The sequence below is a fragment of the Temnothorax longispinosus genome, chromosome 7, assembly GCF_030848805.1.
Source record: "Temnothorax longispinosus isolate EJ_2023e chromosome 7, Tlon_JGU_v1, whole genome shotgun sequence".
Taxonomy (NCBI): domain Eukaryota; kingdom Metazoa; phylum Arthropoda; class Insecta; order Hymenoptera; family Formicidae; genus Temnothorax; species Temnothorax longispinosus.
The window spans coordinates 20,749,423-20,768,830 of record NC_092364.1 but is presented as its reverse complement, the minus strand read 5'-3'; the positions used below and the strand labels follow the sequence as shown (position 1 = coordinate 20,768,830).

The 19,408-nt window shown below is 43.0% G+C and overlaps 1 protein-coding gene across 3 annotated transcripts in view; it reads right to left on the bottom strand.

The window, feature by feature from the left end:
* LOC139815726 (uncharacterized) overlaps positions 1-19,408 on the bottom strand; it is a 118,667-nt gene that overhangs the window by 77,887 nt on the left and 21,372 nt on the right. Inside the window, exon 2 of one of the 3 annotated variants that reach the window (XM_071782824.1) lies at positions 15,107-16,353. The exons of the other annotated variants lie outside the window; for them this stretch is intronic. Within the exon in view, the coding sequence (XP_071638925.1) occupies positions 15,107-15,161 (55 nt within the window). The 5' untranslated portion in view covers positions 15,162-16,353. The remainder of the gene's footprint in view (positions 1-15,106; positions 16,354-19,408) is intronic. 3 annotated transcript variants of the gene reach the window in all.

Here is a 19,408-nt window from a genome sequence, read left to right as displayed (position 1 = left end):
TTAAAATTAAAAATAAATTCTGAAGAACCCTAAATAATATTAATATAACAATCTAAACCGAAAATTTTATATAGATCGAAGACATATGTCAATACTGACATAATAAAGTTCTCACTTTGTTTTTTATCTCTTTACTCGATAGAATCGCGACTCTCACGAGCCGTATATGAATTTCTGCTGAAAGTTTCACAGACAAGGTAAGTTATGACAATGCATCAGGAATAACTTGATTCGTATATCAAATTAGCTTGTCGTATGACTCACTGCGATTTACTGTCTTCACTGTCATGGCGCATTTCGTTACGGAATTATACCGGATGTCTAAAAATTCTGCCCATAAATTTTGCAAGTATTACGCGTGCTTCGCAGACAGGAAAAATTATGACAATGAGATAACGATCTAACTAAGTGAATGACTTTCAGACATTGCTCATGAAATCGTAAATTTTGTAAGGAATAAAAATACAAATAAAAATCTTGATGACTACAAAATTAATTTGTATATTACTATCCAAATCTCCCTCTTCTCTAAATCTGATAAGCCAGCGCGCGTGCATTCTCACTTTTAGTCAACTATTTTAATGCAATACCTAAATCTGCAAGATCCTCGACATCTGAAATGAAGTTTCAGGAGCCAGGCGATAAAACCTCAATTACGAAACACGAGCGCGTGTCGGGCTACGAGTCCATCTAATCATCTAAATCGGACCGAGCAAACTGGCCAAAATAAATGCCGCTTATATTTGCCGTCAAATTATCGACGTGCCGCGAAACGAACCAGTTGGCCAGATACATATCGGGCCCGCTTCTCGCATGCCTGACAACGAGTCGAACTCGACTACCGGCCCGTGCAAATACAGACACGCGAAGCATTACGCGTAACGAACGGCGTACTACACGCACATAGATAGATATACGACTCACGATTACCGGTGTGCGCGCATATACCTACACGCGTGCACACGAGCCACAGCCGCAGCCGGCCGACTCGGACGCATACGCTCGCGCGTGATTCACGATGGACGCTGGGGATAGCCGGAGTAGACGCGCGTAGCAGGAGTTCGGCCCAATGACGGAGCTCACGGCCAGTCAGCCAGTACTAATTAACCGTGGAATGCTGTATCTAGATTGAAATCTGGGTGACCCGACGCCCCGGGGCCGCCACCTTGGCTCAACCTCTCTCGAAGGCTTCGTTCAGAAGGGTTCCATCGGGGTTCACCGGCTCTCGATGGGCAGTCACTCGTAGGCAATAAGCTCGAGCCGTGTATCTACACCCTGTATATCGTGTTGCGTGCGTGTGAGATCGACCTTGCGTTCGGATGCGCGTTAAACGCAACTCAGACCAGATACATTTGCGTTGACTGTTATGGAAGCGCATGCTTTACGATACCGCGATGACGATGGTCTCCGCCGCGAAACGCGATGATACGGCGTCGAGTATTTGCGTGTATGCGAATGTACGAGATATGATTTGAGTTGATTTAGACTCAACGAGGTACAACCATTTGCAAAACGTCTCACCTCTCGAAGGGAAAGCTCACCAGTGTTGCAATTATCGAGAAACCTTCTCAAATTGAGAAGAATGTTAAAGACTTTTATAAACAGACAAGCAAAAAAGATTTTCTGCTATCCCGAAACATCTTTTACAACATTAGGTCTTTAATTGAAAAATAAACGCATGTCTACTTACGCGTGGTAGTGTGATAATTGTGTAAATATGAAAATAACAAAAATTATTTTTATTAAAAAAAACTCGTAAAACAACATTCATGTGATGGAATTGTGACAGTCGTTGCGTAAAACGAGCTTACCGATCGCGGCGCATAGATAACTCAGTTTACACGGAATGACTTTAGGTCACAAAAAAGTACTGTACTATACGCCGTTGGCCATTATGTCTCGGTATCATATACGCGATCATAAAGGTCACTACGTTATTTTAGTCGCTATCTACCGCGTAACCTTTATGATCGATATCAGTGATCTCATTAAACGTTAACAATAAAATGTCGTGATACCGTGACCTATTAACATATTACCACCTCAATATTAACTCCGCGCTGATGGCAATTAATACGTCTTTCTCGTGCGCGTTCGATCTTATCGTTCGCTGCACTAAGCGCAACACTAAGACGATCGTTAATGTGCCCTCCCCCTTTCGATTCAGGAAAATTCTATTTTATACGGTTTAAATACCATTTAATTAGTTAATCCGATATTTGTTCTGTCCAGTCTTGGCAGACTGGCTGGCTCGCCAATGTCGACGGCTCGTATTATTAATCTGCCCGCCGATATAATGAAGTCTTTTTGTCGCAAGACCGGTATCCAAGATGGCAAAAGTGCCAGAGGTTGCCCGCTAAGGTAACGCCTTTTTTTACATTCACGCATCGCCGAGCACGAGATCAAAGGTCAGTGAACAGATCGAGGAATCCACTTATCGTCGGAAAACGTATTGATGTGTCGCGCCGCGCCGCGCCACGCCACGTTCTGGAAGAAAATTATTCTCGTTCTGTCTCGTAATAAAGTCTCGTTCGCGGCCGTCGCTAAGTCGCCGCGAAAAAGGGCAATAGATTCATGTAGCCGTAGACGATACTTGCGACAAACCGCAAAAAGGCGATACGCTATGCGAGGTCGACCCGATTCGATTCGCTATAACTCAGACCGGTGAAAAATCCAAGCGCGACTCGGCGTAATATAATTTAGATAATGACGTGATACACCGCGCCACATCAATCTAATCGGTAATAATCGGCTGCCACTTCCTCGGAAATCCATTACCGCCCCGCCGATGATTTAGTCCGGATCATTACAAAAGCCGGTATCTGGTTGCACCGTGATTTGTCTCGAACAGTATTCCGCAGCCTAGCTGATAGAATCTGTCAAGCGCCGTATGGATATAAATTCAGAAGTTGCACGACGTTAAGTTATTTCTCACAGATTGACCTCCTGGCAAAAGTGAAGTGGATCGACATTTATCGTAAATAAAATGTGACTCAATATTTTATCGTCGTCACGCCTGATTATATAAAACTAAATCACTGGAAAATTCGATCTCAGGATTGAAATAAACAAGGAAATGACGTAAGTCTTGAAATATTATCTAGGGGAAGTTCGTATTTTATAACGTTGCCAATAAAATCATCGGATATCTCCGTGCTTGTTAAACTGTCACGAGGTTCGTTAAGAATGTACGTTCGACTGTTGCGCAGCTAATAATCCTCTTTGAAGAAATATTCTGGCCTCGCGCGCAGACATGGTCTGCTAATTCCCGCCAGTTAACCGGTACGGGCTCGCGGTACGCGTACTACTTAACAGTATTTCAGAATCATAAACTCGAGCGATAAGCACGACCGTTTAGGCTCTCCATGTATGCCCGAAGAATCTGTCCTTCACGGTTCACGTGCGTTCCTGCATAAAGACCTATCACTTTTGCTACACACTAAATTATGATTTGAGAAGCGCGAAGTTTTTGGAATCACTAATTAGGCGCAACTGTGTAAGAAATTTTTATTTATACCTGCGGTATGTTTTTCAACTAGCTTATTCCTCAATATGTGTAAATATGTGTGTAACGCATAATATTCAAGTATGTTATATTTAGTGAAGATTTTGTTATTTTTCACCGCTTTGCATCGCAATGATCTTCCGTCCTTATTTCTGAGGTGACGCGCTTAATACTCCCGTCGCTTATTTTACTGTGATAGCGGGAGTTATTACCACATTGTTGCGAAGTGTTAAAATTTCCTAAAGTTACGCAGCACATGACGCGCCACGAAGAGGCATCCCCGCGAAGTTGACGGTTCGACACGGTCGTAAAGCCACAGCCACGGCACCATACGTGGACAATCTCCGGGTTAAGTTGTCACCGTGGCCGCGGTATCGCCTCGTAAGAGGCGAGACGGGTTGGCGAGGGAGCATTAAGCGTGGAATCATCCTGAAATACGGCCAGATAAAAACAGCAGGCTACGATCTGCGGGACGTGCCTGTAGTCAGGTCGGGTTACGCATCGACTTTACAAACGACTGACCTCCGGCCTGTGTCCACTCGAATCGAAAGAGGACAACGTTGGAACACAAAGAAAACTAGCGACCTGTGAGAAGATGTGCTTGAATCTACAAATAAAATAACCGAAAACCCTTTCGAAAAAACATTGACCCGATCTTATAAGAATGAAGTCAACAAGCTTATGCGCAACGCTCTGTATTGCATTTGTAACGCGTGGAATTACCTTTTGGATATCCTTTAGTATTTTAATATCGTTTAATTTTATTTTTTATATATCAAAAGGATAAGAATGATGTATAAAATATAAGAATGTGTCTTATGATTTCTTGGAGTAGTATAATTTAAATATAACGACCAACGTTCTATTAGATTCTAGGACAATATTAAGACTATTTGTATGAAATTCAACTCGGTCTATTTTCGCGAATATTTAAGGTCACGACCCAACGGAATAACGCTCAGCAGCTATACTCACTCACTCGCTATACTATCGAGGAGAGACGAAATGAGTGTGTAAATGTCGCATATTTCACGCCGATGGAAACCGCACAGATCATTACGGCCGATCACGATGGGCTGAGGAAACTCCACTGCGGTCGAGACCGCGTGCGCGAGTACACGTACCTAGGTAAACCGTGATACAAATGGGAGAAAAACGAAAACTGGAAAAGAACTGATGCGGGGCTCTCTGGAATTGTAAGGCATCACTGAAGCTACCTAAAGTCCGAAAAATGTTCGCAATCAGGAGAAATGCCAGAACCTATATGTTATTTGATTTCAATCTAACAAAGTAAGCAATAAACTCAATAAAATTGAAGTTAAAATAATCGTAACAAAATCAGAAAATAATTAATTTCGGCAAAGAATGTTTTCTTAAGTATAAGAATTCTCAAACATTTATCGCGCAAGACCACCGTTATCTTCGAGCCTGAGTACATAGATGAGGAAAAACAAGAAAATGAAAAACAGGATGAAGAAGCGGCAAACATAATAATGAGAATAACAATAACAGAGAATCGGAGAGCGTTATGTTTACGTTCATCCAATCATATCAAGCGCCCACACGTAGCAACTGAGAAAAAAGCAGAGAGAGAAATACTAAGGGCTTGAAAATGTATGTCTTTACGATCATATCGTTCTTCGTCATAAATGTCACGTACATTTGGCTAAAGAGAAACCGTGGCACTCATCGTGCCTTTATTAACGACGTGACTTCGCCGACTTCCGGATTCCCTGGACCAAGGGAACCCTGGCTCTCTTCGGTGTCTCGGAAACAAAAGACATCGTTCTGGTGTGGGTGCAAGTAGAAGAGGCGGTGCGCGTTTGTTCCCCTCGAAAACAATTACGTTGCTAAAAGGGACGGCCGACTCGGAGGAGACTCTCCTCCGAGGAGGCGGAGAATTAATTCCGGACCGGTTTCAGAAAAGCGTTCGAAAGCGAGTTTGTTCTCAGGTTGACTTTATTTGCCGGGAGTGGCTACGGGCTACGGGAAATTGTGTGACATTAGATCGCGATGAAGGAACAGGCAGATGATGAAGATAAGTAAAAATATAAGGACATACGACGAGCATGATTGCAGCCTGAGTCGGACTCGTTAACCAGTTACCCGGTTTGTCACGATGTTTATGATTGAATATGTATAATGGTATTTTATTAATGCAAATTGTCGAATAATATGGATCGCCACATAACACGTAAAAAAAATTGATTTTTAAAAGAATAAATAACGCAAGTAGATTACAGGATTTTTTCAATTCTTTTCCCATTTTCGATTTTTTTTCTGCGCAACAGCAGTGATAAGTACACGGCTAAGTACAGCCTTCATCGTACCGGCGACTTCGTTCTCGTTATGCTGGCGCGCGAGCAGCTTTTACCATGCGGGTACGAAAATAGTCCCGGCGAGAAGCGAGGATGTGCCGTCCTCCGGTAAGAAGCTCCGGGCGTCTCGGAGGGCCCGGTGTCTCCCGATTAAGAGCGAGCTTGCGTTCCAAGGTGCTCGTAACGCCGCTCTAAGAGCCCGTACCTGTCCACGGCCGGGTAATACCTGAAAACATGTCTCTATCACGAAGGAGAATCTCCTTCGTCCGGTAACGCCTTCGCATAAAACCGACGTTTTATCCCGTCTCTGGCGGCCGCGACGTGTTTACGGCGTTTCTATAGTCGACAGTGCAATAACGAGAGAGGGTACCGAGAGGACAGGGCGTATGGAGAGGGGAAGGGGGTTTCAGTGTGGGGTGGAATATTTTCGCGGGGCGACGTCTTAAATTAAGAGACAGCCGAGCGTAAGGTGGCGCCGGGAGAGCACAGGCTTTTTCTGCCCTTTTCCGGTTTCTCATTGGAGGTCGCACGGAGGCACAAATATGAATTCTGCGTCGTCTTCTACGACCAGTCTTAAATGCCCTTCTCCTTTCTCTATTTTATACGGAGATGCCTTTTCCCTTTTCTCCCAATCTTCTATATTTCTGCTCTTTCCAGCTCGCTTCTACCTTTCACGGTGTATCGCCGCTTATATCGCCGTTTATTTTCTTTTGCATCTACATGATCGCATCAGACCAAATCAGTCGACTGAGTGAGTTCTTCGATCAATATGGTTTTTAATTAAATGTTAAATAAATATAAGTCAATAGTATACGGCTAATATTGCAAAATATTCCGATTATATGATGCAATAATGAGGACCTGATAAAGAGAATATGGTTCACACAAGCAATCAATTAAGTTTTGTCGATTTTACTGATTAGCGATTGCTGCTAAAATAAAAATTGTTAGATTAAAGAATTCCAATTTGAATAATCGTTTAAATAATTTATCCTCTTTGTTCTCGCTTATTTCGAATACTTTAAATATTAAATCGAATAGCCCACTAATTGTAAAATATTGATCCTGATCAAATAATAATAAAATAAAAATGATATTTAAAATAAGAATATCTCGTAAATATATACTGTATAACATCTAAAAATATTAATTCATAAAATTGATGCCCATAGCCAAACATGTGTGTTCCGATTAAACCTGACGCGAACGAACCTTAGAATGCACTCGACGCGTAGCGAATTGTAATCTGCGCCAGATTATCTGGCTGCATTCACTGCAAAGAAGGACGATGCTTTATATTCCATCGACGTCTCGTCTGGGTCGTCATACCGACACGCCACCAACGATACCTACGCCAGGGGCTTCGTAGTTGGTAGGCAGACATGCCAACACGATGTCTGCATATGCTCAGAGCCGCAAAACCATCGATCGCACAGCTCGACACAAATATACGCTACCAAGACCTTTGACTTAATCATATTTTCCACATGATTCGGTTTAAACAGATCAAAGATCGTATGGCTCTGTATTGTTAATCAATATATCAGAAATTAAAGTAAAATTTCAGTCTAGATTAGTTTTACGGCAAAATCAATGAATTTTTTTTAGCAAATAAGATAATACCATTAGATTTTAATTTCAAAGTGAAGTAAATCACTCTTTACAATTACAGTTGATGGATTAATATTTTCTTAATTGGGGGTTTCCTCTTTTTTTCTAAAAAAAAATCCGGAGTATAATGCTGTGTCATCCGTGATTAAGATACATAAATAAAGGAATAATTATCTGACGAAGTAAATTAAAAATAATTACGCTAGTGGTACTTTATATGGCTTATAGACGTTTTATATTACGAAAATTGGAATGAAATTTGAGAGAATTTCATCAAATTTATCCTTATTCAAACCACCTTTTGATCAACGACGATCGATCTCGCCGGATAATTCGCGCGAGCGAGATTTGCTGCCGTGATTAAAATTTTACTCACACTCGTGGAGATCAACGGCAACAGTGAATCACAAAAGATGTTATCCGCGCGAGAGTGCTCCCTGTTTCTCCTTTACATTAGATACGCGAATTGTATCGATAGCGTGTGGAAGCACAAAGTGCATAGAAATTACTTAACCAAGAACCTCTTCAACAATACAATTTCGCAAATTGTATTTTTTTCGAAGTTGATTACATGCAACATGCAATCTTGAATTTATTGTTTTAAATTTTCTTCTAATTATTTTTGTAAACAAAGTCGTTCGATAGTCTTTGATTAATAGACAACTTTTTATATCATACATTTCGCATTATTGCTTAACAACAAATTTAAACTTAATAATATATCGCGGAAGTTATTTCACGTTTCGAGAGTAACAAAATGTGCGCTGTTAAAATGACTCGTCATATTTACGATCAAAATCATCTTACAATATTTTAACATTGATATATCCGACCTGTTAGAAAATAGATTCAATTTGAAATAAATTGTAGAATACTTAGGGGAACTCGAACGAAAGTACTTTATCGGAATAGGCAGGAGCTCGCGCAGTAGCTCTCTACCTTTAATATGGTAATCGAAACCTTGCAACAACGTGGCAACTGAGACGATCCAGCATAGACTGTTGCACGTAACTCGTTTTCGAGCACCATTTTCGCGACACCTGTTTTCACAGGTCACCTGAGCAAATGGTACCATGCGGGCTAAGAATTATCGAAATATCTTTCTTTATTTGAATTATCGACACCGATATTTCAGAATATTGGAGTAATATCATGCTTAATCTTAATTCCCGAGCATTATTGCCGCTAATCGTCACCTGATAATTATTCTGCTTTATTTATCTCAAATTTAGTTAAAATTCGTCTGCTAGCTTATTTATTACGTAAATCTTTTACGTAAATGGAATATCTGTCATCGCGTTCTCAAAGAGCAACCAGTTTGCAAATTTTGAAAAAATTTTCGTTAATGCAATGCAATAAAATTATATATAAAAATAACATCTCACTATATCTCGCGAACGCTAAAGGTTGCTACCAACGAATACCGATAAACGTATATCGCAAAGCGAAAATGCCATTTCCATACATAATGCAACATTATTATAACCATCATATATGCGTCAAGGAAGCGTACGCAAATAAATGTGTTGGTTAAATAAATAAACGTTACACTTAATAGAAAGGGCTAGATTTCCTTAATCGTCATCGTCCTGACGTCGCAACGTCGACCTACATATATTTTTACAGCCAAGCAAATAATGCCCGCGGATTGTTTATTGTGCTCCAGGCTCCTCTCATCTGCAAACCCCTTTCCCCGCGATAGATTCCTTTCCTCTCCGTTGTAGAGAGCCGTGACCATCTGTCATTTGTCGGTTGAGATTTTTCGAGGCGTCCGGCCTGGTCTGAATGGAGAACTCGTCTTCTCCTCGATGGCTCGTTATCGACAGTAAACCCGCCACTCGTCCTCACTCGTCCTGGCGCGTTAATAATAATGTCAGGTAGACATCGCTCTCTCTCTCTCTCTTCCGATTCACGAGTGTGCCGAAGTGTTTCCCGAAAGATAAACGCGTGCCGTGAACGCAATCGGCCGGCGCTCCGGCATTCAATAATTCGCACGGGCAATTAAGCGACGTGACTCGCGCGATTCCCGATATGAAAACGTCATGACGCGATTAAGGACTCCCCCTGTCACCTGTTGGAACGACAGGGTGCCTGAGGACTCGTTGGCGCGCGCGTGTCGCTGCGATGGAGGAGGAGGAGGGAAAAGAGGCGCGGATCACATCCATTTACTTTCGAGAAGGCGATTCGGAGGTCGACTGATCGAGATGAAGATCGCAGTAGGTAAATTTGAATTTCGTCGAAGCACTATTGTGCGTGTTTATGCATATACGCGGCCTTTTCAATTTTAATTTATTCATTAATACGTCTCGACTATCGGCTCTTCATTAATGTAAAAATAGATATCAAGAATCAATATTTTATTAATAATTTAGAACCAATAAAACATTGCTCTTTTAAAACATCTTCAGTATGATTATTTGCTACATAAATGTATGTTAACACAACTGCTGGTAGTTGCACTCAACTTTAAGTACCATCGCACTTTTTTCTACTTCGGTTTTTGTGGCAATTGTGAATTGCAGTTCGCTGTTTATCAAATCGATACCTCGTACGCACCTGCCGATAAATGACACCATAATGATCTCACCGTTGCGGTCAATTCGACCGAGATGGTCGATCAAACGAGAGCATCATTCCGAGGCGCGATTCTGCGGTGCCGCCGAAAAAAGAAATCGAATCAAAGGACAGAGCGGGTCCAGGTGGACGAGGGTAACCAGCGAGGAAGCGGGGAGAGAGCCCAGGGTTCTCGGGTATTATCTACGCGGTTCGGACTTCTCGTGGCCAAGAAGAGAAGAGAGGCCCTCCGTGTTCGCGGCCGCGAAATAACGTCAGTGGTTTGTGGTTTTTCATACGTGCAAGAAGTCACAATGGTTTATCCCGGAGCGATCCCTCTATGTAGCGCGGAATTTCCCCTCCCCCTACCTCTGTCTTTCTTACTGTTTTCTCTCTCATTCTCTCGAGGAGAGCTTTGTGGACGGGGCGGTGGAAGAAAAGCAAGAAGAAGACGAGCAAGAAGAAGAGGTGGCTTTTGTTCCCACCTCGAACGAGCTCGACGCGGTCTGCCACTTTTTCACGTTTCCCCTCACCCGCCTCGCCCTTTCTATGCCTTTCTCTTTGTTTCACCTTCTTCCTCGTCCTCATCTCTCCCTTTCACCACTTCCTTGTCTCTCTCTCTAGGTAGTATCCTCTTCCACGGCTGATGCCCTTTGTCTCGAGAAAACGCGATTAGAAACCCTCGCAGTGCAATCTTAAGGCGGTTCCCGCTTCCGTCATAATGGCGAGTCTATTAGTCTCTTCAACAGCGAGGGATGATTTTAGCGAATTCTTTGCTGCCGTTTTCTCTGTAGCCTTTCTGGCTTTCTCGTCTCATATCATCTTAGGAATACACTAGTTTTATTTGAAATGGAAAACATCTGTTATTTGATTTTGTGCATCAGGTATCGTGATGTAACGATATTATCAAATAGTAGCTTTAATAACATTAGAGTACGTAGACACACACACATGCACACACATTGATTTAGGTATTTTTATGTTTTAATATCTGTTCATATAAAAATCTACAACAATATTTGCCGGATTTCAAAAAGAGGTAAAAAAATAATCATGTGATAAAGTTGAAAGATAATTGTACTTTTTTAATTAGCATATTGCGCTCTGTCTATATATAATAAATTTACCTGTAACTAATTACCTTACTAACATTATATTTAATTATTACAATTATACTACATTCCACTTCAATGTACTAACTTTGACTCTAACCGTACCGAAATTAAATACGCGACGCATTTAATGCACCGAGGAGAGGCAGCTCATTCTCTTTAGAGTGACAGGCTTTATTAGCTGTCGGAAACAATGAAAACTAAAAAGAGCTGGTAACCACTGGCAGGATCTACCGGGATCGGGTCCCGATGGGTCGGCAGAGGAAAGAGGATCCTAAGGAAACGACAGTCGGAGACAGAGGCCGATGCTTTGTGGTCCATAAATAAGTTGCTGGCCGATGGCAGCAGCACGCGGGTATACCAGTCACCGGCGCGAGCGTAATCGCGTTTGTATTTTGAGCGACAGCCAATATTTAACTCTGGCAATGGCAATTCGTACGACGACAACGACGACGACTAGAACGTGCCGACGGGGCTACCGGAGGGCCTGGTAAGTCGCGTGTTTCGCGACGGAAGGCGAAGGTCGAGACTAAAGCTGTGCGAGCGCGTGATCCCATCGACCGTTCGATGCACCGACAGAGAAGACCTTACATGGCGCCTTCGACAAGATAGCCGGAGACGACCGGCGACAACCGCGATTCCTGGAAACCCGGTCGGAAAGACGGAAAGACCTGGACGACGATAAGTCACGAAAGTGACGAGGCCATGCCTCGACGGTGCGGCCAGACGTTCCAGATTCCAGGAACATTGCGCTCCCTCCGTTCCGTCGAACACACTTTTCATAGATTTTCTCGGATCTAAAAAGGCCCGCCGGGCAAAATCAAGAATAACGATATGTCTCCGGGAGAGAGGGACGAAGAGCTAATTATACTCGTTAGAAGATAATGACGTTGATTGTTAGTTTCAGGTTATCGAAATATAAACGGCGATAACAAGGATACGATTATTTAACTTAATGATTATAATATCGTCATAATTGAAGAGTCGCGGGAGAGCACGGCATCAATAATTGTTATCATAATTTATAACTTTCTCCATGCGGCTTCAATACGTCGCGGTTTCGACAAACTAAGCGAGTGCTTCCACGGGAGCCACGAGTCTTGGGTAACCGCTGAGAAAATTCAAAGATTAAGAGACCGAAGAGGATATTTACATTATCGTCCACGATTCCGCCATTCGTGCGCGATTAAACGATTATCATCTTATCAATAGGTAGTTAGACCGCCGATAGCGTTTTTCGCAGTTCATAATTCGAGATAAGACGTGAATACAGGTGCGGAGAACTCCATAAACGTGACAGATATCTTTAATTTTTAATTAAAGAGAAATACACAAAGATGAGAAGCAAGTTTAGCTACGTAAGAAAAACAGATTAATTAAAATAATTGAGTAAAATAAATAATTTAAGTAGCAAACAAATAAATTATCGATTATTGCAAAAAATATTCAAAACTCCTTCACTTCTATTGTGCGAGGATGTTAATTCCAAATGTGAAAACGGATGATTAGGAATATTTTTCCGGAGTAATAATTACAGCTCTCGCTAATCGTGGATTCCGAAAATGGATTTCTGCGGCGACGCGAAACAATGTCAGCTTCCTGGTGACTACGAAAGAACGGTAATCACATTAGCGGTCGCGACCGGAGTGGCACGTCCGCAAAGTGTCTTTCGCCATTACCTCGACTTATACCGTAACAAATCTGTTTCGCGGCGTCAGCTCTGTCACCAAATCATGTCGGTTTTGCTACGCTACTCCGAACCGAGAGCCGAACAACTGACTAACAAACGCGCACGGGCCCCAAGATAATGTGCGGCGCCAAAAAAAGCTTATTAATACCCTGACTGGCAAAAATAGTGTTTTAACCGAATGATTCGCGACGGATCGCGTATTTTCAAGAACACAGTCAAGATACGGGAGTTAATTACGTTCGATATTTTTTGCCGGATTTCCTGAGTGGTAAGTATCGAATCATGTGTCGATTTCTCAACGTTAGTCCTCATTTAAGTAGGAAATTGAGATACTAAGAATACGATGATACCCTACTGAGGAGGGAGATTCAAAAATTGATCGCTCGATAATAAGCGGTGACATTTTCGCCAACTCGAATCCCGAGTAGGAAAAAATCCGCGGGTTACCCCTTAATTAGAAGACACCGACGAATAACGCGAGGCGATTGGACGAGATAAAGCTGCTGGAAGTTGCGGGAGCTAAGTGGCCCCTATTCCGCTACCGACAGCTCCCAAGGGTTCCTAATTGTCAAGATCGAGCACCATAATTACACCCTCCGCGATTCGTTCTCGTGTCTCGGAGCTCGTCTCCCCGTTAACGGAACTGGACGAATTCTCTGCGTGGCAAAACGATGCCAAGGAGCGACATCGAATGCAGGTAGGCAACTGTAGTTCGGAAATTAAGAAGTCTGGCCTGATAAGAAGCGATAAAAAACCACTTTCCATGAGGGAACCTATGACCTCTTTTTTTCTCTCCCCTCGCATGTTTCTCCTTACTATATTATAAATACGCGAAGAATCCATTAGGGACCAAGTAGTGAGATAGATATTATCATTTATGGTTTAATCGTAAGATGTCAAAAGCTCTGTGAAAATGAAGCCAAAAGAAACAATTAAGTTTAAAGCTGATGAGACAATATTCAAAGATATATTCACTAAATAAAGATTTTAAAAAGTACAAAGTTGCAAGTCCCTAATTCCCGAAAAAAGTAATATCAATAAATATTACAATACCAATATTAAGTTCTAAGAAAATAAATAAAAATTAATGAAAGAACAATATGCGATTATCTTAATTTTGCATGCAACCGATATTCCAAACCTATTAATGATTTAAAATCAAAGTATTTTTAAACTTTACAGCAGTGGAATCCTGCGTGACTCGACAATGGCAGAGTCATGTTACATAGTGCTCGAAATAAGTTTATTGACACATTAGAGAGATATCGCACGGCAACTTCCGAGAAATTAAAACCTCGGCAAATATAACATGCGAACACCGCGGAACATGTATTGCTGTATTTTTAACCGAGTATCAGTCACTTTCTGGAAATTCATGCTGATATCGTACTCCCTTCTTCACTTCTTTTTTTTATAGTTAAAAATGTGATCTTGATACAGAAATAAATATGGTCAAGGCGATAAACATAAATATATTCTTACTACATAAATTAGCTATACGTCATAAGAGTTTATTCAACGCAGTCATCAGACTAATTATCTCACCATTGTCTCACAGTTGTGATTAGATTATTAGGAATTTTAATTGCTTTGTTACATAATTTAGGTCATTTAGAAGACTAGCATGACACGCACTCGCGCTTTCTTATCCAGGTCGATATTTGTTTTTCGTCTGTCATTTGAGCTGTCGATGAAGTAATCGAGCACAAATTCCAAAGCTGCCGCGCGATGCCTACTCGCGGCCGCGTGTTTCATAACTTTCCTCAAACCGCTACGGTTATTTGCGTCCTGTTACACTATGACTCGTTATGATTTCGCCGACTAGCTACCGGTACAATCGACAAAGCTATGTTCGTACAAAATGCATCACGTTCGCAAATCAATCACATCGCGTCAAAACATAGCAAGTTCTCTCAAATGATACTTAAAAAATATTCGACAATAACGAACATGAACGTCGACATATCGCTAATTCGTACGGAAATAGTTCAATCGAAAACGATTGTGTTGTCACGATTTCCTTATTTGTAAAAGTCATTAAAAATTCATTAAAGTTTCGACTGATGAATGTTATAGACGGAATGATCGACGACGAAAAACTAATGATGATAAATTGAGATTAACCGCAGGCGTTCATGGCCAAACAACTGGTCGAACTTAAAGAGAAGCCTAATTAAGTAGATCGGACAGCCAATATAATAATTTACGAGGTTTTTTCACGGTATGTTCATTAAGAATTTGCCTCGTGATATCGTTATAACTAGCGATATTATTCAGTCATTTTTTTTCCATATCATCGATCGAATGTTCGACTCACCAGTATAACACCAGGCCGGCCAGACGACAGGGCTCTCGGTGTCCAGCTCCCTCATTCTCTCAGCGACCCGCGGACATCTCCACTCCGTTCTTCCCGACGTGGCGGTAAGAATGTCCAGTTTGGCTATCAGCGTCAACCTCCAACCGAGTGAAAAATCTCCGGTTCTGCCTGTCGAAAGTCGCAGGAGAACCTCGTTCGGCGATCTTCCAGATATAACCACCTGTTGCTTCGCAACAGAGTTTTACGTTTCAGGTAGATTCGTCGAGGACCTCGACGTTGTTCACTCGACCAAGGTTCGGAGACAGACCTTTGCGAGAACGCAGGTCGTTATTTGTATTCTACGCCGTACACGTGCAACTGAAGGATTCCGAGAGACAGATAAGTCTCTCGATGAGGCTTCGCCGTCACCGCGCTCCGGTTCCGCCGCTGATAAGGCACGCAGGACGCGTCATCGGCTCGCCCGGCCCTCGTTTCACTTCCTTTCCACCGCACTGTCGTCCTCTCCCGCTCGTCACGTTGCTTCTCTGTGACACGCTAGCCGTCGCGAGGTCTCGCTGTCGTGTAACAGTAAGCGACACGCGTGTTACACGAAAAGGTGTCTAGCACTCGACTCGAATCGCGCACTAAATGTCACGGAAATGTCAATGAGGTGCCGCCGACGTTTGACACCTTCACCGAATGTCCCCTTCCTCAGCGCACCTTGCCACTCGTTCGATAATAGCTGTCTTCAGGATCGCGCGGATCACCTCGGATCACAATCGAGTCTCAAACTATCACCAGACGATTCTTTCTCTGATCTTTCTCACTCGGAGCGCAATCATTAGGCCATTCATGCAGATATTAAAAATTGTTGGTACGGTACTACACCAGATCTACCAATTCATTCATAACGAACAAGCTCAATCACGACAGGCTTGTCCTCTCTCATCGTGAAAAATTTCACCAATGTAAAATCTTGCTTCCTACTCGATCGAGTCAAAAACAGATTCACCGCAGATTTCTCGCATCCGAATATTTCAACAGGTCACTCGTTCGTCACGAACTTCCGACTGTCGGTGTCAAGAGAACGCGGGTTCCATCGGGAATATCACTCCCTTCACCTTCACGGTGACCGCGGGTTCACTTTCTTCACCCTACTGTAGACCGCCGATCGACCGGCCCCGGTAATCGCAGAGTGTACTCTCGACCCGGTCGATCCTTGCCTTCAGTCCGGGAGGATCGTTGACGTACCGCGGGATGACACGACACTACAACACGGCACTGCTGCGTGAAGTGATGTCGAAGAGGATAGACGGATAGAGAGAGACAGTAGGGGGAGAAAGAAAGAGAGAGATGGAGACATACACAGGTAGGGGGATAGATAGGGGGAAAAAAGACGGCAGAAGAGATAGCCAGCGGGGAAAGGAAGAGAAAAAGAGAAAGAGGGAGAGAGAGGGGGGGAGAGAGAGAAAGAGAAAGAAGAAAAGAGAGGGAAAAAGAAAAGAAGAAAGAAAGAGAGGGAAGAACCTGACCACCGGACACACTGCTCTGCCTTGATAGGCACACACACACAGGTAAGCGGAGTGGCACTTAGGTTGGTGCACCTGCCGCGAGAGTCCGCGTCGTAATGGGAGCGGGGCAACGGGCGGCAGGTAGGCAGGCCCACCGCTCGTCAACGGAGAAGGGGAGTCAGTCACATGGCGAGTGCCTGGCAAAGGAGGTGGTAGCCGAAGTAAATGGTGGTGGATGAACGAAGGTGGTGATGCTGGCCGGCCGCGACGACGGCGGCGGCGGCGGTGGTGGTAGTGGTTGTGGTGGTGGTTGCCAGTGGTGGTGACGATGGTAGTGGTGGTGGTGAGTCGTGGTGGAACGCAGGAGTAGGAATCAACGGAGTCCTCGGGAAGAGAGCTGACTCGGCCGCTACCGGTGTAACCTGTCGCGACGATCAGTGTCGGTGCGGCGATTCCGCCCGGGAAAAATTCGAGATGATTTTCTCGCATCGCAGAACGATGGCGACGAGATAAATATGAAAACGAGAGGAAGGGGGTAGGATAAGAGTCCCAGAGGATTCTCGCGAGATGCACAGCCCGATGATGACCGTCGAAGATAAAAGCGGCGCACGAAGGGAGTTTACGTTAAGGCAATTTAAATAAAATATCCACTGGGACTCAAATATGAGATAAACAACGTAAACAAAGGTGCAAAAGCCGAGGAGACACATACTATTTTCTGAATATATAAAACTAGGGATACAAAATAGATCAGATAAGAAATCGCGACGGGAGAAGTTAGAAGAAATAAAGTGATCGACGATTTAGTATATAAACGATATCGGTGGATTACGCAATCCCATAAAAATTATAATAGCGATCGAAATAGAAGTGGACCATTACTTCCCATTGTTTACTGCGAGGAAACATTTAATTAACATTATTATTGGGACAGCAGGCACCGTCTTTTCCGCGTGCTTTGGTTACCGATTACGGTTAATCGGGCTGCTCTCTGCCTGGGTTCCATATTTGGACCCACTTACGCGACAGAACGGAAGAAAGCCGTTGAATTCCAGGCGCTTCCCGAGATCATTGATAGAACTTGACGGTAGATTGTCCCACGAAGCTTCTTCCAAGCACGCCGTTCAATGTCCAGCTATCAATGCTACGTCTTTCTTCGCGTCTGTGATCGGTCGTATAGCAGTCTAGGTGGACACTACGTCAAGTTGAAACAAGACGCGAACATCTCGTTTGCTTGTATCCCATAGTTCTTCAGGGATCGTAAAACAATATCATCGGCTGGCTCTCTCTGGATGGCGCGATTCTGTTTTTGTAACAGTTCTACTCTGCCGTGTTTTTTCGCGATTCTCTATAAACGTGTGCACTTCAAAAGGCAAAGAGAGAAAATTTCATTATATATTTATAAATGACAATCGTTGATATTTTTGTATCATTTCACGAAAATAAAGTATGTCTGATCATTTAAATAGCATCGTGTTAAATCGCATAAAATATATACATTTTCTGTCTTAGTTTTTTGAGCTTGCGTCATAAGTAATCGTATCAAAGCTTTGCTGGTGCCTGGATTAACCATGATAACTTTAATTATATTTTAGACTCTCCTAAGCAAATCGCAAAATATCGCCATGTCATCTGCGCTCGTCTTCTTGTCTAGCAATTAACATATCTCGTAAATACATTCATAAATTTCTCCGGACACTAATAGTCGGATAAATAGCTCTAATAGAAATTCTCTCGCCATTCAGATTTTTATTACTCAAAAGTCAGATCCTATTCATCCATCTAAATTAACAATAATTACGCAGCACCCCAGGGGAATCCTATAACACCGTTGGAGCGAGGGAACGTATTATCCCAGAGATTATTCTGGAAGCGTCGCCTTAGGTGTCCGGACATGTTCGGAATCTTGTGCCGCAGTGGGATACCTAACGTTCAGAGCCGAGATGAAAGCTTGTTACGTTAACCATCATATTGTTTCGCGAAGGCGAGACGCTGCTTCGACCGCGCGGCGAGTGCGCGGCGCGGCGGCGCAACGAGTAGTAGTTCGCCCCGGCTTCGAGGTGTACCATCAAGGACGATATATCGCGTCCGATATATATCACTCGGGAAAGAAAGAGCACTCTTCCACTTCTACACACGTCGAGTTTATTATATGTGCGTACATATCCGTACGCGCCGCCCGGAGGCTGCGCCCCGAGCTCCTCGTTTAGATATCCGCTCCGCGAGATTATTCGAGAACGAGCGACGGAGCGACGAACGCTCGTCGAAACGTCCCGATGGACGTGGTGCATTATATTGGTATCCTATCTGGCATCGATCGCCGGGCTTCCGCAGGTAGCGATTACCACCTCGGCCATTTTCTTTCTCGTAGAACTATCGGCGATTAAACGGTCCGTCGACCTCCTCCGCACCTTGCCGCGCGCGCAACGGGATGTATTAATCGTTCGACTGGATCGATACGACTCGTCCTTGTATGCCCGGACCGGCGTTCATCAACCCACTCGTAGGAATTAATTAGTGCGCTCTCGCGATGCCGTCCAGCCGATTAAAAATCTTGCGACCGGCCGGCCATGATGATATAGAGTAAGTAACATGAAAGTTGTAAATGATAACTTACTACGAAATATATTCAAATATATTCTAAAGTTAAATACCTGATTTTACATGAGCTATCGACATGTAAATTCAATTTTTTTGAAAATTGTAAAAATATTGTATGTTTACAACGTTCTTTGAATGTACATTCTTAAAATATAATAAAAAAATGTCTACAATGTACTTTTAGATTATAAAAATAAAAAAACGTCATCAG